Source organism: Heloderma suspectum, chromosome 1, assembly GCF_057233095.1.
Source record: "Heloderma suspectum isolate Gila_16-S chromosome 1, 16-S_ref, whole genome shotgun sequence".
In the NCBI taxonomy this organism is placed as follows: Eukaryota; Metazoa; Chordata; class Lepidosauria; order Squamata; family Helodermatidae; genus Heloderma; species Heloderma suspectum.
The window spans coordinates 126,869,406-126,896,556 of record NC_139458.1 but is presented as its reverse complement, the minus strand read 5'-3'; the positions used below and the strand labels follow the sequence as shown (position 1 = coordinate 126,896,556).

General features: G+C 46.2%; 1 protein-coding gene across 1 annotated transcript in view; it reads left to right on the top strand.

The window, feature by feature from the left end:
- LOC146357828 (mucin-5B-like) overlaps positions 1–27,151 on the top strand; it is a 128,541-nt gene that overhangs the window by 80,572 nt on the left and 20,818 nt on the right. Inside the window, exons 35-44 of the mRNA XM_084851447.1 lie at positions 338–539; positions 7,480–7,661; positions 9,070–9,139; positions 9,962–10,089; positions 10,475–10,506; positions 18,307–18,484; positions 19,212–19,316; positions 19,455–19,495; positions 20,300–20,422; positions 25,743–25,838. Coding sequence (XP_084707573.1) covers positions 338–539; positions 7,480–7,661; positions 9,070–9,139; positions 9,962–10,089; positions 10,475–10,506; positions 18,307–18,484; positions 19,212–19,316; positions 19,455–19,495; positions 20,300–20,422; positions 25,743–25,838 — 1,157 coding nt within the window. The remainder of the gene's footprint in view (positions 1–337; positions 540–7,479; positions 7,662–9,069; positions 9,140–9,961; positions 10,090–10,474; positions 10,507–18,306; positions 18,485–19,211; positions 19,317–19,454; positions 19,496–20,299; positions 20,423–25,742; positions 25,839–27,151) is intronic.

The window sequence follows — 27,151 nt, the reverse complement described above, 5'->3', positions numbered from 1 at the left end:
TCCACAAGTCCGCAGAATCTGCCTGACGGGAAAAACCAGTCCACTGTGGAATCTATGGGTCAGATTAATAAAAATCCAAACTCATCTGGTTCTGTTGCAGATTTCTCCTACATCCCTAGTTGGAGAGGTCATAGTTCAGTAGTGGAGGGAGAGGAAAGGAGAAAAGGGGTTGGAGAAGAGCATGGGGAGAATCCAGGGGAGGTAAGGAACAGAACTGGGGGGGGGGGTTGTTTTTCCAAACATAATAGGCAGACAGCACTTTTCTTTGCATTAGGAAGTTTACAGATGCTTATGCCTTCTTAGTCTTCGCTCAAAGTGACCTTCTTACCCTGACCAGGTACATGCACAAACAAAAGGGGAGATGATGCATTGAAAAGGAATGGCAAGATTGCGGGTTCTTTCACAGAGATGGCAAACGACTGGAAAGTGATGGACCTCATCACTAGACATTGCAATTCAGATCAACGCCGGGCTCAGGCTGAAATGTCACCATCTAAAATAGCTGCTTGTGTAGCTCCTTCAATATGTAAACTTATCTGGTAAAGCACACTTTCAATTAATATTACATTATCACAGTTCCTAGAAGATGGGACTCTGGGATGCTGGGTGTTGTAGGACTTTTTTTCTGTCTAAATACACATAGGATTAGATGCTTAAATGTTCTGCAGTAGGATGTAAATTCCATAATATACATTTTTAATGGTTGAGAAAAGCTGTGGTGGCATGGCATTTTTATTATCTATACTGGAACAGCTCTAAGAGCTGAGATCTTCAGAGGAAAGGTAATTGTTATTTTAAAAACTGTGTTCCTCTTTATTTTACTTTATTTAGATCACTACCCTTCAGTATTTCTCCGCTGAGGTTGACTATCATCAACCTCAGTGTCCATCTATTATTAGATGGACACCCATGTGCTAAGGCAATTAAATTCAACAGTTGCTTTTCAGTCTGTAGGTAAATTAATAATAACTGTAGGTTTGCAACATAAAAAATATCAAACAAAGCAGAACACACCCATGCAAATCCATTAAACTGCAGTAGAATAAGTAGGGTAGGAAGATTAAGCACCAGTTGGAAGTGAACAGGTTGGATCCAAGGTTGTCATTCATAGAATCATAAAATCATAGAATAGTAGGGTTGGAAGGGTCCTGTAAGACCATTGAGTCCAACCCCCTGCTTAATGCAGAAATCCAAGGCAGAGCATCCCTGACAGGTGGCTGTCCAGCCTCATCTTAAACACCTCCAGTGTGGGAGAGCCCACCACCTCCCTAGGTAATTGGTTCCATTGTTGGATTGCTCTAACAGTCAGAAAGTTTTTCCTGATGTTCAGCCAGAATCTGGCTTCCTGTAACTTGAGCCCATTATTCCGTGTCCTGCATTCTGGGATGATCGAAGAGAGATGCTGGCCTTCCTCTCTGTGACAACCTTTCAAGTACTTGAAGAGCGCTATCATATCTCCCCTCCGTCTTCTCTTCTCAAGGCTACACATGCCCAGTTCTTTCAGTCTTCATAGGACTTTGTTTCCAGTCCCCTGATCATCTTTGTTGCCCTCCTCTGAACCCTCTCCAGCTTATCTGCATCCTTCTTAAAGTATGGTGCCTAGAACTGGACACAGTACTCCAGATGAGGCCTAACCAGTGCTGAGTAGAGGGGAACTAGGACTTCCTGGGATTTGGAAGCTATGCTTCTATTAATGCAGCCCAAAAGAGCATTGGCCTTTTTTGCAGCCATGTCACATTGTTGGCTCATATTCAGCTTGTGATCTACAACAATCCCAAAATCCTTCTTGTTTGTAGTGTTGTTGAGCCAAGTCTCCCCCCATCTTGTAACTGTGCATTTGGTTTCTTTTTCCTAGGTGCAGAACGTGGCATTTCTCCCTATTCAATGTCATTCTGTTGTTTTCTGCCCAGTGCTGCAGTCTATCAAGATCACTTTGAATTTTGTTTCTGTCTTCCAAGGTATTAGCTATCCCGCCCAATTTTGTGTCATCTGCAAATTTGATCAGCATTCCCTGCACCTCCTCCTCCAAGTCATTAATACAAATGTTGAAGAGCACTGGGCCCAGGACTGAGCCCTGTGATACCTCACTCGTTACCTCTCCCCAGTTTCCATTGATAAGCACTCTTTGAGTCTGATCCTGTAGCCAATTGTGGATCCACCTGAGAGTTGTTTCATCTAGCCCACTTTGAGCTAGTTTGCTCATCAGGATATCATGGGGCACTTTGTCGAAAGCTTTGCTGAAGTCGAGATATATTATGTCCACAGCATTCCCACAGTCCACAAGGGAGGTTACTTGATCAAAAAATGAGATCAGATTTGTCTGGCAGGATTTGTTCTTGACAAATCCATGTTGGCTTCGAGTAATCACTGCATTGTTTTCAAGGTGCTTACAGATGGATTGCTTTATAATCTGCTCCAGAATTTCCTCAGGGATTGATGGGGTCTGTAGTTCCCAGGTTCCTCCTTTTTACCCTTTTTGAAGGGACAACATTAGCCCTCCTCCAGTCATCTGGCACTTCACCCATCCTCCATGATTTCTCAAAGAGAATAGACAGTGGTTCTGAGAGTTCTTCTGCCAGTTCCTTGATTACTGTAGGATGCAGCTCATCTGTCCCTGGGGATTTGAACTCATTCAAAGTAATTAGGTGTTCCTTGACCATATGCCTATCAATCTCAAGGTGCAATCCTGCTCCTTCAGCCTGTACTTTGCCTTTGCCAGGGCGGGTCATAGGCCCTCTTTTGGGAGAAGACTGAGCCAAAGTAGGAATTGAGCACTTCTGCCTTTTCTTTGTCATCTGTTACCATTTTGCCATTCTTATTTAACAGTTGAACCACCATTTCTTTCCTCTGTCTTTTATTATGCACATATCTGAAGAAACCCTTTTTGCTGCTTTTAGCATCCCTTACTAACCTCAGCTCGTTCTCAGCTTTAGCCTTCCTGATGCCATCCCTGCAATTCTGTGCTACCTGCCTGTACTCTTCCTTTGTTGCTTGGCCTTCTTTCCACTTCCTATATATATATACTTTTTTGTTTTCAGGTCATTTCTTAGCTTTTTTGTGAAGCCACATTGGCTTCTTCTGTTGTCTTCCACCTTTTTTTCTTGTTGGAATTGTTTGTGATTGTGCCTTGAGAATTTCCTTTTTTAAAAGCTCCCACCCATCTTGGACTCCTTTTCTCGTTAGCATCGCTTGCCATGGGACCTTACTGATCATTGTTCTGAGTTTATTAAAATCAGCTTTCCTAAAATCCAGGGTACGCCTTTGGTTACACTCAGCTTTTGCTTCCTTTAGAACCAAGAACTCAAGTATAACATAGTCGCTTTCCCCCAGAATTCCCATAACTGCTACTTTATCCATGAAGTCATCTCTGTTGGTTAGGGTCAAGAGAAGGATAGCCGATCCTCTAGTTCTACCCTATATTTTCTGTAGGAGGAAGTTATCCTCAACACAGGTCAGGAATTTCTTGGAGCGGCCATGCTTTGCGGAATTTGTCTCCCAACAAATATCGGGGAAATTGAAGTCCCCCATTACTACTACATCATGCTTCCTTGAAACATTGGCTATTTGCTTTTCAAAAGTTTCATCCTTGTCTCCTCTTCTTTGATTGGGTGGCTGGTAGTAGATTCCGACCACAAGGTTCCTTTTATTCTTTGCTCCATTTATTTTAACCCAGATGCTCTTGATGGGGCTACCAAGCTCATCCGCCTTTATTTCTGTGCAGAGATATGTATTTTTAATTGGGATGTCAGAGAATTTTGCCACGAATCTTGGGGAGGCCGAATGCCAGCGCATTTGGCCCCCCAAAATCAGTGGCGAAACGGTCTGCTCCCCCACCCCCCCGGGATGGGACTTACCTTGTGCGAATGTCCGTGGCGGCGGCGGCTCCGGCGGCGGTTCAGCAGCGGTTCGGCGGCTGCGGCAGCCAGTCTTCCGACCAGCTGCCGCCGCCGCCATTTCCAGTAAAAAAAAACAAAACCGAAAAAACGTGATAGGCTACGTAAAGATTTACATAGCCTATCATGGCTAGATTTTTTAAAAACACCATGATAGGCTACGTAAATGTTTACGTAGCCTATCACAGCTGAGTAAAAAAAAAACACAACCCCACGCGTACGCAAGTGGCGGTGCCCATGGGCGCCGCCATTTGCGTTCCTTATTTTGGCACGTGTAGTCTACGTAAACATTTACGCAGACTATGGCAAAAATAAGGGGAACGCAAATAGCGTAGCATCTACACTATTTGCGTTCCCCTTATTTTCGCCATAGTCTACGTAAATGTTTACGTAGACTACACGTGCCAAAATAAGGAACGCAAATGGCGGCGCCCATGGGTGCCGCCATTTGCGTACGCGCAGTTGTTGGCTTTTTTTACTCAGCCGTGATAGGCTACGTAAACATTTACGTAGCCTATCACGGCTGACTGCAGGGACGCAAACAGCAGCGGCTACGGCCGCCGCCATTTGCGTTCCCGGCCAGCCAAGATTCGCAGCGGGAGGGACGGGGCGCCTCCCCCCCAGCCAGAATTTTGGGGGGAGGGACAGAGCGCCTCTCCCCCACCACGAATCAAATTTCGGTTCAGGTAAGTGACTTTCGTACATCCCTAATTTTTAACATATAGTGCAACCCCACCTCCCTTTCTGTTCCCCCTATTCAAGTTATATCCTTCAACTGCTGTATTCCAGTCATGAGATTCATCCCACCAAGTCTCAGTTATGCCTATCAAGTCAAAATTTCCCTCCTGTATTAAGAGTTCAAGTTTGTTCTGTTTGTTCCCCATACTCTCAGCATTAGTATATAGACATCGAAGACAGTGTGCTTCATGGTCTGGCTTTCTTCCTACAAGTTTGTGAAGACTATTTATTATTGGGCACTATTAGAGCTGTTCTCTCCATTGCGGTGCATGAGCCTTCATCCATTGTTACCCCCAACTTTATGTCTCCCTTCACTGTAGGATTCAGTTTAAAGCCCTCCTGATAAAGTTCTTCATGCTGTGGCCAAACACATTCTTCCCAGCCTTTGTGAGGTGCAACCCATCCCTTGCCAACAGCCCATCTTCCAGGAAATATAGCCTGTGGTCCCAGAATCCAAATCTCTCATGCTGGCACCACCTTCATAGCCAGTCATTCACCCAGAGTATTTTGCTTTCCCATTCTATCCCTCTTCTAACTTCTGGAAGGATGGATGAGAAAACTATTTGGGCCCTAAAGTTCTTGAGTTTCCTTCCCAAAGCTACCAACAGAATATAAGAATATAGAAAGTTGCCTTATACTGAATCAGACAGTTGGTCCATCTAGCTCAGTATTATCGACACAGACTGTCAGCTCTTCGGGGTTTCAGGCAGGATTCTTTCCTAGCCCTACCTGGAGATGCTGTGGATTGAACCTGGGACCTTCTCCATGCAAAGCACATGCTCTATCACTCTGAGCTATAGCCCCTCTATCATGCACTCTCCAAATCTTCTCTGAAGCATTGGAGGACCATCTGGAACAGTTTTAGCAGGTGCATAGGGGGGTTGTACCAGGGAGGAAAAGACAAGAAAGTCCCATTCTGCTAGTGGTATCTGTTCCACTGGTAGACCAATGAACTTGGTCATTCCTCCTTGAGAGAGGGAGTGGTGCCTGCCGCTTTAAAAGAGGCAGTAATTAGACCACTCCTGAAAAAGCCTAACCTGGACCCAGAGGATGTTAACAATTATAGGCCAGTGGCCAACATCCCCTTCCTGGGCAAGGTGCTTGAGCGGGTGGTTGTAGGACAGCTCCAGGCACTCTTGAATGAAACGGATTATCTAGATCCATTTCAATCAGGCTTCAGGCCTGGTTTTGGAACGGAAACTGCCTTGGTCGCCCTGTGGGATGACCTCTGCCGGGAGAGGGACAGGGGGAGTGCGACCCTGTTGATTCTCCTGGACCTCTCAGCGGCTTTCGATACCATCGACCATGGTATCCTTCTGGATAGGTTGTCTGGGTTAGGAATTGGAGGCACTGCACTACAGTGGTTCCGCTCCTACTTGGATGGCCGATTCCAGAAGGTGGTGCTGGGGGATTATTGCTCTGTGCCATGGCAATGGGGTTCCACAGGGCTCTATTTTATCCCCCATGCTGTTTAACATCTACATGAAACCGCTGGGGGAGGTTATCCAGAGGTGTGGGCTGAGGTGCCATCAATATGCAGATGACATCCAGCTCTACCTCTCTTTCTCATCAAAACCAGGTGAGGCAGTGGCTGTTCTGAATCAGTGCCTGGGCACGGTAATGGACTGGATGAGGGCTAATAAACTGAAACTCAATCCAGACAAGATGGAGGTACTGTTAGTGGGTGGTTCGTCTGCCCGGCTAGGTGATATTCAACCTGTTCTGGCGGGGGTTGCACTCGCCCTAAAGGATCACGCTCGTAGTTTGGGGGTGCTCTTGAATCCAGAGCTGTCACTTGAGGCACAGGTGAACTTAGTGGCACGGAGCGCTTTTTATCAGCTTAGGCTGGTATACCAACTACGCCCTTATCTGGACAGAGATAGCCTAGCTACAGTTATCCATGCTCTGATAACTTCTCGTCTGGATTACTGCAATGCGTTATACGTGGGGCTGCCTTTGAAAACGGTCCGGAAACTTCAGCTGGTCCAAAATAGGGCAGCAAGATTGTTAACAGGGACTGGCCTGTGAGCTCATATTACGCCAGTACTTTTCCAGCTGCACTGGCTGCCAGTCCATTTCCGGGCCCGATACAAAGTGCTGGTGTTAACACTCAAAGCCTTTAACGGCTTGGGGCCAGGTTACCTGAAGGATCGCCTCCTCCCATATGTGCCTGCCCGGACCTTAAGATCATCATCAGCGGCCCTTCTCCATGAGCCCCTGCCAAAGGAAGTGAGGCGGGTGGCTACTAGGAGGAGGGCTTTTTCTGCTGTGGCACCCCGGCTCTGGAATGAGCTCCCTAGTGAGGTTCGCCTGGCGCCTACATTGTATTCCTTTCAGCGCCAGGTGAAGACCTTTTTATTTTCCCAGGCATTTTAGCATTTTAGCTTTCTAAATTTTTATCTTTGCTGTTTTAAATCTGTATTTTAAACTCTTGCACTGCTGCTAGGTTTTATTGTGGTTGTATTGTTATATTGTGGTTTTAATGTTCTATATATTTTAAATTGTTTTATTGTGTGTTGTTTGGTTTTATTTTTTGTGAACTGCCCAGAGAGCTTCGGCTATTGGGCGGTATAGAAATGAAATAATAAATAAATAAATAAATAAACCCAACATGTGTGCATACAATAATATGATAGAGGGTTCACTGCTAATTATAATAAACATATATTTAAAAATCTATTTTATGCTAGATGATTAGCATACAGAAAAGAGGGTTTTATTGTAAATATCATCTTACACTAGACCAGTTTGGAATCTGAACAGATTTTTACAATTAGTTTCTATTTCCTTTGCTTTGAAGATCTTAGTTCACACTGTAAAACTGATGCCATTTTCTTTATTAAACAAGGAACTTCACTGAATGTCACAATGCTGTCCCCCCACGGCCTTACTATGATGCCTGCATTGTGGATGGATGCTCCCACTCACCACAGCAGTACACCAAATGTGGAAGTCTCCAGGCCTATGCAGCCTTGTGTGGGTTCCATGGGATCTGTGTGGACTGGAGAAGCAAAGCCAACAGGAAGTGTGGTGAGCTGAAAGACCTCCCAGGAATGGGTTGTTGAGTTTATTCCTTTTTGTTTTGTAGTATATTCTGGTTCTGTCATCTGGTTGCTCTGTGAGCCTTTATTTTAATTTCTCCACCTCATTTGGTGCCATATCCAGGCTTTGGGGAGCTCTTGGGCAAGACACCCTCATTGGGCCCCCTCCCTCTATCTCCCTTCTCATCACCATTGTCAACAGCTGTTATTACTCATCCTTTCCCATTTTTACTACCTCTTGACAGGCAGAGGGCCTGTGAGCAAGTAGGCAATGGCATTTACTGCTGCTCCTTCTCACCACCTCCATTGTCTGGGCTAGAATGAGAGGCAGGTGAACAAGTTGGTTGAAATGGAGAAGTGGAGAAGCAATTCCAAGAGGCTTTTGTCAGTGGGCCCCGCTGGGATGCAGGACCCAACCATGCGTACCCTTGACACTGGCCCTGGGTACATTGCTATAAATCTGGCTGCTCAAATGAGCAAAGTTACATCAGTATAAAGAGCGTGTGAAAAGAGAGTCAGAATTGTACTGTCTTCTGAAGATGTTTAGGGCTCCAGCTGAGCATATCTATACCCCTATGAAATGTCTGTCATGTTGATCATTAGACAGCCTCTACTCCAGGAAGCCCATAAAGATTATGAAATGAATCAGATTATCTTCTGAGGTGAAAATGGACCCCACAGTCAGAAATATCATACAGAACAGCCTTCCCTGGACTATACCATTTCAGATGGAGAACCGTATGTTCAAATGCCCCCCCCCCCACACACACATATACCAAAAACTCACTGAATACAGAAAGTTAACATCTCCTGGAGGATTAAAGCCTAGGTTGCTTCTGAATATGCTAGTTATAGGAATGCAAGGAGTTTTGCAGGGCTGGTATCAGGGGTTGACATCCTTAGGCATCTACCAAGGCCAACCAAGGTTGCCCTGGCAGAACCTACTGCTGACCACTGACCCTCCTCATCACAGCAGCTGCCACCAGTGCCTATCATCTCTGGGGGAGGAGTAGAAGATTGGGTCCCCTCTGGGCCCCCTTCCCTACAGGCTAAATTGGGTCCCCTCTGGGCCCCCTTCCTCAGCACTTCTCTACCAACTGTTGCAGTGGTGTCCTTCTGCTCCCCTTCCCTAATGCACCAAGGCAAATGTATACAGGTCGGCAATCTGTGGCCCTCCTGATCTTTTAGACCACCATTCCCATAAGCCCCAGCCAGCATGGCCAATGGTTGAGGATGATAGGAACTGTAATCCAAAAACATCTGAAGGTCACCAGGTTACCTATCCCCAGGAAGAGAAGATGGCAGTTGTGAATTCACACCTGAGTGAACTGTGTATGCTTGGAAAATGTAAAGCCTAAGTAGGTGAACTTCAGCTGGAATTTGTTCATGCTTCACAGAACTCACATGCTCTCGGGACCAAATGTATAAACCATGTGGGAGGATGGAAAGGCTCACTTGCTCTAGTGGGTGAGTAATTTATTAAGGGAAAGTCGTATCAGCTCATCTTTCATGAGATTTGTACCCACCTATGTTGTGAAAAATGTGTGCTGATCACAGCTAACCACCATGAGTTCACCTGATCAGCAGCACTCCACTTGGGATTGTTCTTTGATATGGATATTATAATGAAAGCTGTGCCAAATTTTTGTTTTCAGACATATTCAAGGCAAAAAAATGTGCTTTTTAACAGTGTGCTGAAAAGCACTCCAAGAAAACCCTTCCTTACACCCTACCCCCCATCCCAGTTCTCATGCATATCCATAGCCCATGTTCTCCTGATTGGCTGCTGTTTCAGTACCTTTTTAAAGCATTACTTCAGGCCTTCCTTTCTGCACTGTATGATCCTAGCCAATCCACAATTATGAAGTGGACACGATGATGTCATGGCGCTATGTAATCACTCAGATTTGTCTAAGTGGTGACGTTTTTGAGGGCAAACAAAACCACATTGACTTTGCTCTGAAGCCCTGATCCATCGTCAGTCATACCAGAATGCACATTGGAAATACATATCAAAATGTGTTTTCAAGGATCCATCCCATTAAGTCTTGGAACTTGCAGGAAAGTCTAGAACTGCTTGAGTTCACCAGTGTATTTAGTTATCTTTTAGTCACTGTTTGTTTGTGGTGATGATGGCTGATTATTGAACTGATTTGATCAGATTGTTTCTAACTGTTCCAACTCTGAGCCATTGAGAATTGGGTGGGTTAACAATCCAATGAAATAAAATAAAAGTTGAATGATCAGACTCAGTGACACTTCCTTTACCCTCTTAACATAATCCTACAGAAAAATTGATGTCCGCACCAATCTGCCAAAAGGGGACATGATTTCAGAAGTACTTGTGGAAGGATGTTTCTGCCCTGATGGAACGATCCAATTGAATCCCCATGATAGTATTTGTGTTCCTGTTTGTGGTAAGGAAACCGAGGGTGTGGAGAAGAGTATGGTCAGTCCAAGCTGCCAATAAAGCGGCCCCTGAAGAATGTATGTTGTATTCTGAATTAGTGGAACCGGTGGAAGAAATGAGACCAGCATCATGAAAAGGACAACTGAGCCAGGAAGTTGATTGGATTTGTTTGGATTAAATCCCCATTAGAACAATCCTTGTAGGATGGTCTCATAAGCAGAAAAACATCAACATTTACATTTACAAATGGTAGAAGTGTCCTTTTAGCCACGCTCTCATGCTTTCCCATATGCACCCTTCAGGCATCCTGATTCATGTATGATTGGGTCTGCAGTTTTGAAACCTTCATTCTGAAATCAACTTCCTCATCTTCTCATTGTCCTAATTTGCAGGCTGCACAGGACCTGATGGAGTATTGCGGCAGGTAAGGAGGCCACTACAGCTAACCTCTTGAATTCTACAGGTGAAATATGCCCAGAATAATATTTTAAACTCTGCCCACATGCTGAGATAAGCTGAAATAACTGAATACCTACATATAGCAAACACAATGCAATGAACAGCGCTATCATGCCATGCTATAATCATTATGATTAGTCAATAAAGTGTCTATGGTAGCATTAAGGGCAAAGTGTATCAGTCACTCACATTCTATGGAGTGTTGTCATTTCATCATGTCCATGGATACATCGCATGTCAATTGCCTTTTGTTCTGTCATCCACTTATTGGCATAATTGGATTCTTTCCTATTTCCCAAATTTGTGCAAATTCACATGTGTGCAAATGCACAAATCCCCACAAAATGCACAAATCCCCCCCATAATGTGCATTTTCATGCTTTAACTGAAGGGGCAAATGCACATTTTCAGCAGGTGCTTTTTTGTTTTATGTATTTTTCTATGACTCCAGTTGCGTAAAATTTTGGAAAGTTTTTTTTAAAAAAGGTCCACAAGTTCATAAAATCTCTGCAACTTGGTAAAAGCCGGTCTGCTGTGGAATCTGTGGGTCAGATTCATAGAAATTTGAACTCATTTGATTCTGTTCCAGATTTCTCTGACATCCCTACCTACAACCCCCATCATTCCCAGCAGAATGATGGATGTTGTAGTCCAACACATCTGGAGGGCAACAAATTGAAGAAGCTTGGTGTAGACTCTACATTGACTGGCATTGGCTGTCCATGAGTCTTTCCCAGTCCTTCCTGGAGTTGTCAGAGATGTATCTGGTAGGGCTGTGCACAGACTAGGGATGTTAGAGAATTCCACCATGGATTCCAGGGGTGCTGAATTCCAGTGAATTCGGCCCCCTGGAATCCGTGGTGGAACAGAGCCCCCTGCCCTTCCACCCCGTGAAAGCCCCGCGAAACGGAGCCTACCTGGATGCGGCTCCGGCTCCGGCAGTGGTGGCGGCGGCTCCGGCTGCTGCCAGGCTTGTGCGGATGCAAATGGCGTCCTGAGTAGGGGACGCCATTTCCATCCCTATGGTAGCCCATGATAGGCTACGTAAGTATTTATTCATGATAGACTGCGTAAATATTTACGTAGCCTATGACAGCTAAAGCGGGAACGCAAATGGCGTAGGGGACGCCATTTGAGTTCCCATTTTAGCCATGATAGGCTACATAAATATTTACGTAGTCTATCATGAATAAAACGGGAATGCAAATGGCGTAGGGGATGCCATTTGCATCCCTGCTTTAGCTGTGACCTGTGATAGGCTACATAAATATTTACGTAGCCTATCACGGGCTACCATAGGGACGCAAATGGCATCCCTTACTCAGGACGCCATTTGCGTCCACACCAGCCTGGCAGTGGCTGGAGGCCCCGCTGCGAGTTGGCCTGGCTGGCGGCTCTGTGGCCTGGCCGCAGAGCAGAGCCGGCCAGGCAGGATTCCGGGGAGGAGGAACAGATCACTTCCCCCCCCGTCGAGGATTCCAGGGGGAGGAACAGATCGCCTCCCCCCACCTGTGGAACCCGGCAAAGCCAGGTAAGTGGGGTTTCGTACACCCCTAGCACAGACCCCCACTTTGAGTGCCACTTTGGACCTTCCAAATCAGCCCCGCTTTGCTTCAGACTGATTTAGACCCCATCCCCTTCAACTCGGATCGAAATACGAAGCGAGATTTGGATATTCCAAATTAATTGGGGTGTGTGTGTGTGTGTGTGTTTTCTTTTTCCTGGGGGATTTTGTTGTGGTTTTAGGGGTGGGTAGCCTGCCTGATAGGCGGGAGCGAGGGGGCATGTGTCCACCTGATGGAGGCAGTGGGGGGAGTGTTGGGGGCCAGAAGATACTGAGGCTGGGCGGCAGGTGCTGGCGGAGCGCTAGGGGCAGGCCATGCCAGGTAAGGGGAACAAGGGAGAGATGTGTAGTATCTGTCCCCTGCTCCGGGCCTGTCCAGAGCCAAAGGATGGCTGGGGGAGGCGTGACCCCATCTTCTGGCCTTCGTTTGCTGCTCTGCAATGCCAGGTCTGTTACCCAGAAAACCTCCCTCATCCATGACATGATCCTGGATGAGGGTGCAGACCTGGCATGTATTACGGAGACCTGGCTGGCCGAGGCTGCTGCTCCAACCCTTGCAGCCATGTGTCCAGCTGGATTTTCGTATGCACAGCAGCCGAGGGCTGGGGATCGGGGAGGGGGAGTGGCTGTTATCTACTGAGAGTCCTCGGTCTTCACCAGACCCCCTCTCCGGGAGACCAAGGTTGCTGAGTGCATGTACTGGAGGTTGGGCCCGAAGGGCAGTCTGGGGATTCTGCTCGTGTACCGTCCACCCCGCTGCACGACTGACTCCCTGGCCGAGGTGCTTGAGGTGGTCTCTGATGTGCGTGTACAGTCCCCTAACTTACTGGTGTTGGGGGACTTCAACGTACATTCGGAGGCCATCCTCACAGGAGCACCTTGGGACTTCATGGAGACCATGGCCTCCTGGGAGCTGCACCATATTCTAACTGGGCCCACCCATGTAGCCGGTCATGCACTAGACCTTGTGTTTGTTTCTGGAGAAGTGGGGAGTGATCTGGAAGTCGGGGGTATATCCACCACCCCCTTGTCATGGTCAGATCACTATCTGGTGACGTTGGACTTCTCGGTTCCACAACCCCTCCGCAGGGGTGGAGGACCCATTAAAATGGTCCGCCCAGGCGTCTTATGGATCCAAATGGATTCCTGAACGCGCTTGGGGATTCTCTGGGGCATGTCAACGGCCACTCGGTCGAGACCCTGGTGGGTGGCTGGAATGCCGCAATCACTGGGGCATTAGATCAGGTGGCTCCAAAACGCCCTCTCCCCCTGAACAGGGCTCGGACTGCACCATGGTTCAATCCGCGGTTACGAGCTCTGAAACAGGAGGTGAGACGGCTAGAGCGCCGGTGGCGGAAGTCTCGCTCCAAAGACGATCAGACACGGGCTAGAGCTGTATCTTCAGCCTATCACGCGGCAGTGAAGGCAGCAAAAAAGGAATATTATGCTGCCTCCATCGCGTCTGCAGAGTGCTGTCCCAGGAGGCTGTTCCAAGTGGTCCGGAGCCTGGTCGGTCCTGTGGCTCCGGAACCACTGGAGCATTCTAAGGCCTCCTGTGAGGCCTTGGCAAGGCACTTTGCAGATAAAATTGATCAGATTACGTGTGTTACTCTGCACGCTGTGGATACAGTTAGTGAGCAAGAGGCGGCCTGTGGCAAACCGGTTTTGTGGGATCGGTTCCAGCTTCTTCCTCCTGATGAAGTGGACAAGGTGCTTTCATCGGTACGGCCGACCACCTGCTTACTTGATCCTTGCCCATCTTGGCTCATTATGAGCTGCAGAGGGAGACTGGGTGAGGGGATCAAGGCGGTGGTGAACGCCTCCCTTGAGGAGGGAGTGATGCCATCAGCCCTCAAGGAGGCAGTGATAAGACCGCTCTTAAAGAAGCCCTCCTTGGATCCTCAAGTTTTGAACAACTTTCGCCCAGTCTCAAATCTGCCATTTTTGGGCAAGGTGATTGAGTGGGTGGTGGCGGTGCAGTTGAAGGCACACTTGGAAGAAACTGATTATCTAGACCCATTTCAGTCGGGCTTCAGGCCTGGGCATGGGACAGAAACGGCCTTGGTCGCCTTGGTAGATGATATGAGGAGGGCTCTGGATAGGGGTGAATGCTCCTTCCTTGATCTCCTTGACCTCTCAGCGGCTTTCGATACTGTTGACCACGGTATCCTCCTGGACCGCCTGGAGGGGTTGGGCATTGGGGACACCGTATTGTGGTGGTTCCGGTCCTTCCTCTCCGGCAGGTACCATAGGGTAGCACTGGGAGAGGAGGTTTCGGACCCATGGCCACTTACTTGTGAGGTGCCACAGGGTTCCATCCTCTCCCCGATGCTATTTAACATCTATGTGAAGCCGCTGGGGGCTATCATCAAGAGGTTTGGGGTGCAGTGTCATCAATATGCGGATGACACGCAGCTCTGCCTCTCGTTTAAATCTTCACCAAGGTTGGCCGTAGAATCCCTGTCCAAATGTCTGGAGACGGTGAGTGGCTGGATGGGGAGGAATAGGCTGAAGCTGAACCCTGACAAGACCGAGGTACTTTTGGTGGGAGACAAGAGGAGGCTGGGGGATGTTGACCTGGTGTTGAATGGGGTACGGCTACCCTTGAAAGACCAGGTCTGCAGCCTGGGGGTCATTTTGGACTCCCAGCTGTCCATGGAGGCTCAGGTGTCAGCTGTGAGCCGGACAGCGCTGTATCAACTCCATCTGATACGGCGGCTGCGCCCCTTCCTTCCTGACCATCTGCTCCCATCGGTAGTACATGCCCTGGTCTCCTCTCGTTTAGACTACTGTAATGCGCTCTACGTGGGGTTACCCTTGAAGACGGTTCGGAAACTGCAGCTGGTACAGAACGCGGCGGCTCGCCTGATTAAAGGCAGCCGCCGGCGAGATCACATCACTCCAGTGCTGAAGGAGTTGCACTGGTTACCAGTTGTTTTCCGGGCCAAATTCAAGGTGTTGGTTTTGACCTTTAAAACCCTATATGGTTCCGGCCCAGCCTATCTTAAGGAGCGCCTCCAGCAGCACCAGACAGGCTGCTTAACAAGATCAGCCTCGGATGGCCTTCGCTCTGTCCCATCAGCCAGGACAGCTAGACTGGTGGGGATGAGGGAGAGGGCCTTTTCTGTGGTGGCCCCCACTCTGGAACTCCCTCCCTAGGGAACTCCGTCTTGCCCCCACTTTAATGAGCTTCCGTCATGCATTAAAAACGTTGTTGTTCAGGCAGGCATTTGGGGTGGGTTAGGGTATTTTAGAAAATGTTTTTATTGTAGAATTTTATTGTTTTAAACTGTTTTTATTGTATGTTGTACATCGCCCAGAGTGGCTGGGTGACCAGTCAGATGGGCGATTAATAAATTTAATAATAATAATAAATACATACATACATACATACATATTCAAATCATTCTGATATGACATTTCCCTATTGACCTGCATTAGAAAATAGAAATGGCCATAACCTTTTCACTTCTCAAGATAAATACATAAAATTTGGAATACTGTCAGCCCTTATGAAGGGGATCCCACTTGCCAAATTTCAGATAGTTTGGCCCAGGGATTTTTGTGCTAGACTGAGTTACAATTTGATTTTTTCAACAAAAAACTCTCAAAGCAAAGAGGTATAACTTTTCACTGTTTCCACAGAGTTGCATAAAATCTGGAAAACTGTCAGTCCCCATGGAGGGAATCCCACCAGCGATATTTCAGACAGTTTTGCCCAGGAATTTTTGTGCTAGGCACAGGCAAAATGTGCTGTTCTCAGAAACTTAAACCAAACTCAGAAGGGATAATAATCACAGAAGTTAGGTGTTGAAGCGGAGGAGGTCACTATCCCTAATCTCTGCTGTAAATTTCTTTGAAGTGCAAACAACCCCTTTCCCCTAGTACTTTCCTATTCAGAATCATAGTCGATGACCTCAGGCTCTCAGTTGGGTTGTCTGACAGAGGCAGCAAGACACAGCAAACAACCCTGCCAGGTGGGCACATTTTGCTGAACCAAGAGCAACCACAGTGGTCTTGTCTGACAGAGGCAGCAAGACACAGCAAGCAACCCTGCCAGGAGGGCACATCAAGTTGAACTGAGAGCGAGCAACCACAGTGGTCTTCTCTGACAGAGGCAGCAAGACGCAGCAAGCCACCCTGCCAGGAGGGCACATCAAGTCGAACTATGGAAACTTCCACCTTGTGGACCACCCATACTTCCCCCACCCCATGTCCTCCATGGTGGCCTGCCTAAGCCTCTTGGGGGTGAGAGACGGAGAGCTTGCATGATTTCCTGCACTACCAGCCTTCTGCTTGCCCCTGCTGCCTGCCTGCTGGGACATGGGGGCCTCTTCCCCAAGCAAGGCTGATTGGTGCTGCCTCCTTAAGGACAGGAGCAGGCTGCTACTGGTGTTGTGCCCTGGCTGTTTCCCCCTGCTCAGGGATGCCTTGCAGTGGCTGCAGATGGCAGTGCTGGGATCCACGCCCACCTCAAAGTGGTCCCACACAATGCTGCCCTGACATTTCTGTGGAGACAGAGACTGTCTGCCTTGAGTCTCAGGGGTCACCACATGAGCAGGGTGAACAATGGAAGAGGGGTCGGGTGCTGGAGCCTCTGCCTGCTGCTTGTCCTCCCCCACACCCTGGAGGATCTCCTCCTCCTGACCCTCCACCACACTGAGGACATCAGGCATGTCCATCAGCAGGTTCCCCTCTTCCACTACAGAAGGAGATGCTGCTCCTTTGGCAACAGTGATACTGCTGTTGCCTCCACCAGCCTCCTCAAACAGTGACCTCCGGGCACTGCCACTTCCCTCCGCACTCTGCTGCCCTGCTACACCAGGATGCACTATCTGGACTGGGGGAGAGCCAGCTTGTCTACCACTGCTGCTACTCCCAGCGGCACCTTGCCCACCTCTGTCCCTGCCAACACTCTGAAGATACCTCATATTGGGCTGCTTGCTTTGCCACACAGCATAGTATTATATTATTTAAATAATAGCTGTTAATATGTGCAGTGCTTTGCCCACTGGTTTTGGAAATGTGGACTGTGTGTAGTGCTTTGACACACACTGTTTGCTTGTCAACACAGCACAAGCAAGCAAGCATGCACACACACACAAGAGCAAAAGAAAAGCAAACAGTCAACTACAAGCAAAGGGTGGGGGGACTATCTCTAATCTTAACTGAAAAGAAAAGGGTTTTGTTTGGGGGGGTAGGGAAAAGGATCAAAAATGGGAAGGGACGGAATATAGGAATTGAGAAGAAGTGGTGGTGGAGGGAAGCCAAAAACAAGGACAAGGTATATATAGATAGATATAGAGACACACACACACACAGAATCAAAGTAAGGGCAAACTAATGGTTGAAAGAGAATTGAAAAGTGGGGTGGGAAGCTAAGCAACTAAAGTGAAATTTTCTGGTTTTTTAAATGAATGAACAGGAAGAATGCAAGGCTATTACAGAAGGGTGGAGTGGGGGGAGACTAAGACCCAGGAAGGAAACTCAAAGTAGGTACTACAGGTTTGTTTTTTTAAATAAAGAATCTACAAAAGAAAGAAAGAGAATTCAATTGGGAAGGAAGAACAGCAGTAGTACAACACACACACACACACACACACACACCTCTAGCCAAATAATTTCAGACAAACCCCTCTCCACAGTAACACCACCTCTCTCAGAATGAGGAAATGCAGCCATTTATCCAGTATCCCCCCCCCCCCACTGTCACTGATCGGCATCTGCTGGGTTATGTTCAGCCCTAATTTGGCAATTAGAGTTGCCATTCGCCAAAGCTCACTCCCTCCTCCACCTCTCCCCCCCTCCCTCCCCCTTCTATGCCCCTCTCAGATCTCTCTCAAATTGATACATTTGGAGCCAGCTTATCTGGGCTGCTCAGAAGGCATCAAAAGAGCTACAAATCTCCAAGGTGGACGAGGTGCCTCATCGACGAGCTGCTTCGCTTTGGGGTGCCTCACTGCTGTTCTGATCCTCCTCAGATCACACCGAGGCACCTCCAAATCAGCCTGCTTTGCCTCATTATTCAGGCTTCAGATCAAAGTGGTGCACAGCCCTAGTGTCTGGGACCTTTTGCACGCAAAGCATGCTCTACATGCTCGAGCTAAGGCCCTTCTTCATACAAAATCACTATTAGAAACTTACTCCCAGATTTATGAATTGCTCTGGTCAACATGTTTTGTTTTTACGTTTATTTTACAGCCAGGAGAAACCTGGGAAAAAGATTGTCAGGTCTGCACCTGCAGCAAAGAGATGCTGGACATTTCTTGTTCACTCCACATATGTGCAAAGTCTCCACCAACCACTTGTACTACAGAAGGATTTGTACCTGTAGTGCAGACACAGTCAGAAGATCCTTGCTGTACAGAGATAGTGTGTGGTAAGTAGGGATGTTGGAGGAATCCGATTGGGGTGGGTGGGGTGGCGCTCGGTGAAATTTCATTAGCTCCCCCCACCCCCAGACTTCAGTTCACTTTCCACTACCTGATCTGACTCAGCCTGCAGCAAGTTGGGCCAGCTAGTGGACTTTGGGGTGTTTTTTAATTTGCTTAAATTATGGCCTCAAGTTGCACAAATTACACAATTTTGAGTGGTTTTCAGCTGTAATTTGCCCAAATTATACAGTTTGTGCAAATTCCTGTTGAGATCTTACACAAATCTGCATAACTTGCAAAATCTCTTTTTGTGCAAATTATGGATGAGACAAAAAAAAATGCCAAAAGCCCCTGGAGTTCAGGGAAAAGCAGCAGTTCGACTCACAAAAGCAAGCTGAGTCAGGCATGGTGCAGAACTCCGGAGAGCCCCAAGGGGGCCAGATTTCCCAGCAACAGACATTCCTAATGTTAAACCACTGCTTCAGCAAGTGTTTGAGACATCTTTTCCAGGGTAGAACAAAGACCCATACATTTTCTGCACTAACATATAGAGAACATATGCTGCCCTCCCTGTCTGCACCAGTTCTGTATGAATAATCCAGAACTTTATGATCAAAGCCATATATTATTTTAAAAGGCAATTGATTGTTACCAGCCCATCTCATCTGTCATCTGGATGATAGGAGTGAACAGTGAATGCCTTCTCATTTTATCTATTTTTCTCCTTTACAGAATGTGATGTCAGGTCTTGTTCTCTGACCAAACAGGAATGCAACCTGGGCTTCCAAATTGTAACAGCCACTTCGGGAGATGCATGCTGTCCCATTTATTTCTGTAGTAAGTACCAAATTCACACACATTCTCTTGGAGTGGAAGCAGTATAAGGTTAAGATCCTACAGACATTTACTTGGGAGATTCTGAGTAGACACGCAAATTTCCAACTTTTATGAGTATTGTTTTTCTTTTACGTACAGGACCTAAAAATGTTTGTGTATCTCAAGGTACTGAGTACCAGGTAAGGACTGCTGCTTGCTTTTAGCACATTGCTAGCATATTGCTTTGGCTATGAACCTGTAACTGCAAAAACCAAAACAAACAAATAAAACACCAAATCTCTAGATTCTAGTTACGGGAAGATTCCTGTCTTTTTAAAAAGCTCATTGCCAAATCTCTTCCAGCAATCAGATTAAGTTAACTGAGCTTTATGATATTACGGAAGCAATAAAAGAACTCTATTTCAAAATGTTGCTCTATTATATCACATTTAAATATTTTCGTTTAGGAACATCCTTCTGTTCTAGAGTGTTGTCGGGCTTCATTTTGTTATATTTTGCTCCTTTGCCTTTAATAGTTGGGAACAGTTTATCTTCTATGACTTTGTTGCAGGGACTGGTGAAGGGGCATGCAAAAACTCTCCTTCCCACTTATATATGAAGGACAATACGTTAAAATGCAAGATTATATCTGCATGTATTTGATTTTTAAAAGAACAAAACAAAAGCAGCTGCAAGCCCCACAACCTGAATTAGGACTGCAAGATGGGGCAAGGGATGGTTCATTCTTTTCCCCCATGCTCTTCCCCCACCCCCCAGGAAACAAAATCATTTCCCAGAAGCTGCTGTTTACTAGAACTGGGCCAAAGCATCCAGAACATTGAGAGGGTGAGGTGAAAAACCTCCCCAAATATTGTAAAATTCAGTGGGGGGATTTCACTGCACTTTCAAGGGTGGGGGTATACTTATTTTCAATGAGATGACCAAGTGTGGTGGTTTATTTTCTCTCTCTCCAATTACCTTTACTTTCCCATGTCTCATTTAAGCCTGGATCGTTGGTATATTCAGATTCTTGTGATGAATGCATCTGCACTGAGATACAGGATCCTGGAACCCAAATCAACCAAATTAAATGCACGCCAGTGAAGTGCCCTACTCAATGTCAAGAGGTAAGTACTCACTTGGGTGGCTGCCTTCTACTCCGTCAGTGTCTCTGCAAGTCTTGTTCCCTACCCAGATCAAGTGCAATTGCTGTTGGATTGTGACTCTGTTTCTCCAACAAAAAAAGGGACAATATTACAGGTATTTAGATAGACATAGTGAGCAGCAGCTGGTTGGGAAATGGTTGATCCATTATGCTTGATCCTCAACCCCACTGCAATAATAATAGATCCAGAAAAGAAACACTGAAACATTCTGAAAAGTATTGCTCAGCCACAGCAGACAGCTAGGCTGATTCTGATACTATCATCCCCCCCCCCCTCATATATTTATAGTTTATTTAAGGGAGCAGGGAGAAAATGGCTGAAGATGTGAATCTGACGTACACAATGGGCAAAGCGCCTAATACGGTGGCCAGGTGTCCTTCTTACAGAGGACAGTCCTCTATTTGAAAGGTTGCTATAGGATAGTCTTCTGTTTGAAAGTGTCCACTCTTTGAAGGGCTGTCCAGTCCATGTCCAGTTTAAGGAGAAAGCACCACAAAGGGGGAAAGCAAGGGCCTTGAAGTTCCCCATCAACAGTTAGCACCTGGGCAGGGCACTGAGCAGGCACAAAGAATCACCTGGTCAGTCTTCCCCACTATGGTGAGATGTATTCTATTTCTACTTAAAGTATAGTTATTATTTCTAAATTATAGACACACACACACACACACACACACACACAACTGTTATGCAAATTGGGCCATCCTAATTTTGAAGCTGGCCCCTAGTTGTATCCATTAGACTCACATATGGCTGTTCCAAAAGAAGTGGCTTAAGAAAAGTAACATCAGAAGGGGAATTTACCAGATGGCATAGTGTTCCTGGAGCTATTAGTGGAGGTGTGCTGTGAATGTGATGCCTGTAGGGATGGTATGGGCCCCCGACTGGGTCTGGGAGTACATCAGACTCCCCTTGCCTGTGCCCCCGAACTTGGCTTAGTGACCCCACCCATCGAGCCGCACAAGCAGCAGGGACTTGCCTGGGCCGTCTGCTCGCATGCCCCACATCTGCCTGTTTTCCTCACGAGTCTCCATTTTAACGCAAGACGGGGCTCTGTCTTTTTCGTAGATCTAATGTGTGCACAACGGCAGACATAATGTTGGGGAAATGGCCCTTTACAGCCACAACATTAGATCTATGAAAAATACAGAGCACTACTGAGCTCAGACTAGGTAACATCAGCTAGTCCATCCATATATGAATTAACATCAGCTAGTTAATGAAAATGTTAGATAACCATTATATTTGGTTCAGATACTGAGCCTGATGTTTCTTGAGCTAGACACTCTAAAACGAATACGATGGACAAAACCTGAGAGATAATTCTGTGGATCAATGTAGCTTTCTCAATTTGGAGCTTGGGTTTCCTTTCCACTGAATTTCTGGAAAGCCCAGATTCCACCCCAAACCAGGAACTTCATCAGAATCTGGAGAGGGGTTGCCCAATATCTACAAACCTCACTGAGCTGATGGCTTGCACAGCAAAGTGCACATAGGCTCTTCCTGTTGCATCCTACATGGAATCACTGAGACTCTCACCAGGATTTTTAACAAGGGCTGGTAAATATTAAAGTTTCCCAGTGGAACATGCAAGCTTAGCAGCGGGTGGGATGGGGAAGGAAGAGTGGCTGCTGCACATGGAAACCTCAATTGTTGTTCAGTCGTTCAGTCGTGTCCAACTCTTCGTGACCCCATGGACCATAGCACGCCAGGCCTTCCTGTCCTCCACTCTCTCCCGGAGTGTGCTCAAGTCCATATTCATTGCATCGGTGATGCTATCTGGCCATCTCATCCTCTGCCGTCCCCTTCTCCTTTTGCCTTCCATCTTTCCCAGCATCAGGGTCTTTTCCAGGGAGTTTTCTCTTCACATTAGGTGGCCAAAATATTTGAGCTTCAGCTTCATTATCTGTCCTTCCAATGAGCAGCCAGGGTTGATTTCCTTTAGGATTGACTGATTTGACCTCCTTGCAGTCCAGGGGACTCGTAAGAGTCTTCTCCAGCACCACAGTTCGAAAGCATCAATCCTTTAGCGCTCAGCCTTCCTTAGAGTCCAGCTCTCACAGCCATACGTTACTACTGGGAAAACCATAGCTTTGATGATACGAACCTTTGTCGGCAAGGTGATGTCTCTGCTTCTTACTATGCTCTCTATGTTTGCCATAGCTTTCCTCCCAAGGAGCAAGCGTCTTTTAATTTCATAGCTACAGTCACCGTCTGTGGTGATCTTGGAGCCCAAGAAAGTAAAATCTGTCACTGCTTCCATTTCTTCCCCTTCTATATGCCAGGAAGTGATGGGGCCAGATGCCATGATCTTAGTTTTTTTAATGTTGAGTTTCAAACCAGCTTTTGCACTCTCCACTTTCACCCTCAACAAGAGGCTCTTTAGATCCTCTTAGCTTTCTGCCTTTAGGGTGGTATTGTCTGCGTATCTGAGGTTGTTGATAATTCTCCCGGCAATCTTAATTCCGACCTGTGATTCATCCAACCCGGCGTTTCTCATGATGTACTCTGCATATAAATTAAATAAGCAGGGCGACAATATACAGCCTTGTTGTACTCCTTTCCCAATTTTGAACCAATCGGTTGTTCCATGTCTGGTTCTTATTGTTGCTTCTTGACCCTCGTACAGGTTTCTCAGGAGACAGGTAAGGTACTCCCATCTCTAAGAATTTGCCAGAGTTTGTTGTGATCCACACAATCAAAGGCTTTAGAGTAGTCAATGAAGCAGGAATAGATGTTTTTCTGGAATTCTCTTGCTTTCTCCATGATCCAGCGAATGTTGGCGATTTGATCTCTAGTTCCTCGGCCTCTTTGAAACCCAGCTTGTACTTCCAGTAGTTCTCGGTTCACATACTGCTGAAGTCTAGCTTGTAGGATTTTGAGCATAACCTTGCTGGCATGTGAAATGAGCACAACTGTACAGTAGTTTGAACACGCTTTGGCATTGCTCTCCTTTGGAATTGGAATATAAACTGACCTTTTCCAGTCTTGTGGCCACTGTTGAGTGTTCCAAATTTGTTGGCATATTGAGTGCAGCACTTTAACAGCATTGTCTTTTAGGATCTTAAATAGCTCAGCTGGAATACTGTCATCTCCGCTAGCTTTGTTGTTAGTAATGCTTCCTAAGGCCCACTTGACTTCACTCTCGAGGATGTCCAGCTCAAGTTCAGTGACTGCACTATCATGGCTATCAGGGACATTCAGATCTTTCCTGTATAGTTCTTCTGTGTATTCTTTCCACCCCTTCCTAATCTCATCTGCTTCTGTTAGGTCCCTGCCTTCTTTGTCCTTTATCATGCCTGTCTTTGCACAAAACGTTCCCTTGAGATCTCCGATTTTCTTGAAGAGATCTCTAGTCTTTCCCATTCTATTGTTTTCTTTGATTTCTTTGCATTGTTCATTTAAAAAGGCCTTCTTGTCTCTCCTTGCTATTCTCTGGAACTCTGCATTCAATTGGGTATATCTTCCCCTTTCTCCCTTGCTTTTCGCTTCCCTTCTTCCCTCAGCTACTTGTAAAGCCTCATCAGACAGCCGCTTTGCTTTCTTGCATTTCTTTTTCTTTGGGATGAATTTAGTTGCTGCCTCCTGAACAATGTTATGGACCTCCGTCCACAGTTCCTCAGGCATTCTGTCTATCAGGTCTAATCCCTTAAATCTATTCCTCACCTCCACTGTATATTCATAAGGGATATGATTTAGGTCATACCTGAATGGTTTAGTGGTTTTCCCCACGTTCTTCAATTTAAGCCGAAATTTTGCAAGAAGAAGCTCATGATCTGAGCCACAGTCAGCTCCAGGTCTTGTTTTGACTGACTGTAGGAAGAGCTTCTCCATCTTTGGCTGCAAAGGACATAATCAATCTGATTTCGATATTGACCCTCTGGTGATGTCCCTGTGTAGAGTCGCCTCTTGTGCTGTTGGAAAAGAGTGTTTGCTATGACCAGCATGTTCTCTTGGCAAAACTCTATTAGCTTTTGTCCTGCTTCATTTTGTACACCAAGGCCTGCTTGCCTGTTATCCCAGTTATTTCTTGACTTCCTACTTTAGCATTCCAATCCCCTATGATGAAGAGGACATCTTTCTTTGGTGTTAGTTCTAGAAGGTGTTGTAGGTCTTCATACATAGAACCGATCAACCTCAGCTTCTTCGGCCTCAGTGGTTGGGGCATAGACTTGAATTACTGTGATGTTGAATGGTTTGCCTTGGATTCGTACTGAGATCATTCTGTCATTTTTGAGATTGTACCCCAGTACTGCTTTCCCCACCCTTTTGTTGACAATGAGTGCTACTCCATTTCTTCTAAGGGATTCTTGCCCACAGTAGTAGATATGATGGTCACCTGAATTGAATTCGCCCATGCCTGTCCATTTTAGTTTGCTGATTCCCAAGATGTCGATGTTCACTCTTGCCATCTCATGTTTGACCTCCTCCAGCTTACCTTGATTCATTGATCTTACGTTCCAGGCTCCTAAACAATATTGTTCTTTACAGCATTGGACTTTCTTTTCACCACCAGACACATCCACAGCTGAGTGTCCTTTCGGCTTAGGCCCAGCCGCTTCACTCTTTCTGGTGCTACTTGGAAATACCCTCTGCTCTTCCCCAGTAGTATATTGGACATCTTCCGACCTGAGGGGCTCATCTTCCAGCGTCATATCTTTTAGCCTTGTGATACGTTCCATGGGGTTTTCTTGGCAAGAATACTGGAGTGGGTTGCCATTTCCGTCTCCAGTGGACCACATTTTGTCAGAACTCTCCGCCATGACCTGTCTGTCTTGGGTGGCCCTGCACGGCATAGCTTATAGCTTCGCTGAGTTACGCAAGCCTCTTTGCCACAACAAGGTAGTGATCCATGAAGGGGGGAAACCTCAATACAGTAACTCTTTTTATGTTTAGGGAATTCTCATGAATTCGTCTGGTATAAGAAGATTACATATTCAGGAATTTAAGTATAGTACACAAAACCCAATGAAGAAGATTGAAGATGCACAACTCTCTGTAGCCAATTGTATCAACCAAGTGAATTGCTGTGGATGCAGGCATTTTGATGTACACATGGAACCTTCCATTAGTTAGGGCTTCCCCCTTCCATTCACTTCTATGGAAGGAGCAATTCTGCATACGTATTCCTTTGCATGTGCAGATCTATCCCCACACTGAATTAAAAGGGCAGCATGCAAGCACAGGAGCCCCAAAGCCCCATGTGTGCTCCAATGTAAGTGATTTTGTGTGAATTCATGTTCTTTAGGTGAGATAGCTAAGAGTCAACTTTTTTTGTCCTCAGGGTTTCCACTATATCCAGAAAGAAGGGAAATGCTGTGGTGAATGTGTGCAGGTAGCATGTGTGGCAAAGCTCTCATCTGGAATTGTGAGCATTGAGGTATGTGTTTGCCTCATTTACAAATAATTGCATTGTTACCATGAACCAAATTGCTCAGTAGGGATGTTAGGACTGTATTAAATCTAGTTCGTGTGAGCGCCACAGATTGGATTAGATTTTCCAGTCCACCAACCCAATTAACCCATGGTCTCGGATTATTTTTTCCCCATCCAGAAAAATATGGAAATATTTTTTTAAAAATTTACAGAACAAGCGACTTAGAAAATAAATTAGTGGGGCGGGCAGTATTCTGCTTACCGCCAGTAATGTAGTGAGCATTGTGTGTGTATGTGTGTGTGTGTTTTCTTTAAAATGAAGTCTCCATGTTCGTGCCGTTCCTATATCCATAAAAAGACTTGGGGTCCTTTCATGGGCATTCTCCTAAGAATGCTGGCTGGGAGATTGCCTGAGTGTCTTTGAACCACAGAGGGAAAGGGCTCTTGCCAAGAAAGACTCAGGGAGTCTCCCAGCCAGCAAACGTAGGAGAATGCCCATGAAAAGACCCCAAGTCCATTTATGGATATAGGATATATATATATATATATATATATATATATATATATGATGCATGAACATGGAGACTTCATTCTAAAGAAACACGCATGTGCACACACACTACTCTCTATGTTACTGCCAGTAAACAGAATACTGCCCCCCGCAAACTAAATTTTGGAAATGGGAAACTTGTGTGTGGGGGGGTCCCATGTCTGCAAAATCCTCTTGACCCACAGATGTTGGTCTGGCATGGAATTCACAGACAGGACTGCAAGAAATCCAGATGCATTTGAGTCTGTTGCAGATTTCTCTGACATCCCTATTGCTCAGTCACTTCAAAAACACCATTTGGATCTTTTTGAAAACTGAGAATGTTATGTTCGTTTTTTGTAACAATGGAATGCAGAGCCCTTCATGAAATACGATATTTGCTAAATGGCAATAGCCAAGACTCATCTGCATTCCAAAAAGCATGATTTGGAAGAAAACAACCTCATCATTCAGATAGGATGGTAATACAGAAAAACGTATGACTGACATAGGGTCAGCCAAGATGTCTATGGGAAAGGAGGGAATTTAAACTGAACTCACACACACACACACCCCCCTACCTGATTTTCAGGCCAGGAGTGAAACTATCAGTGCATGCCATGGTTAAAGCAATGTTCCATACAACTCACTATCCTATCTCGGCAGTCAGCCAGTATCGGCTACCTCAGGAAAAAGTGTCTTCATGGAGAGCTTGTCCTCTGCAGTTCACCATTTCACAGTCAACATAATGGATAATAAAAACAGAAAAAACTATCCTGTTAGCTTGG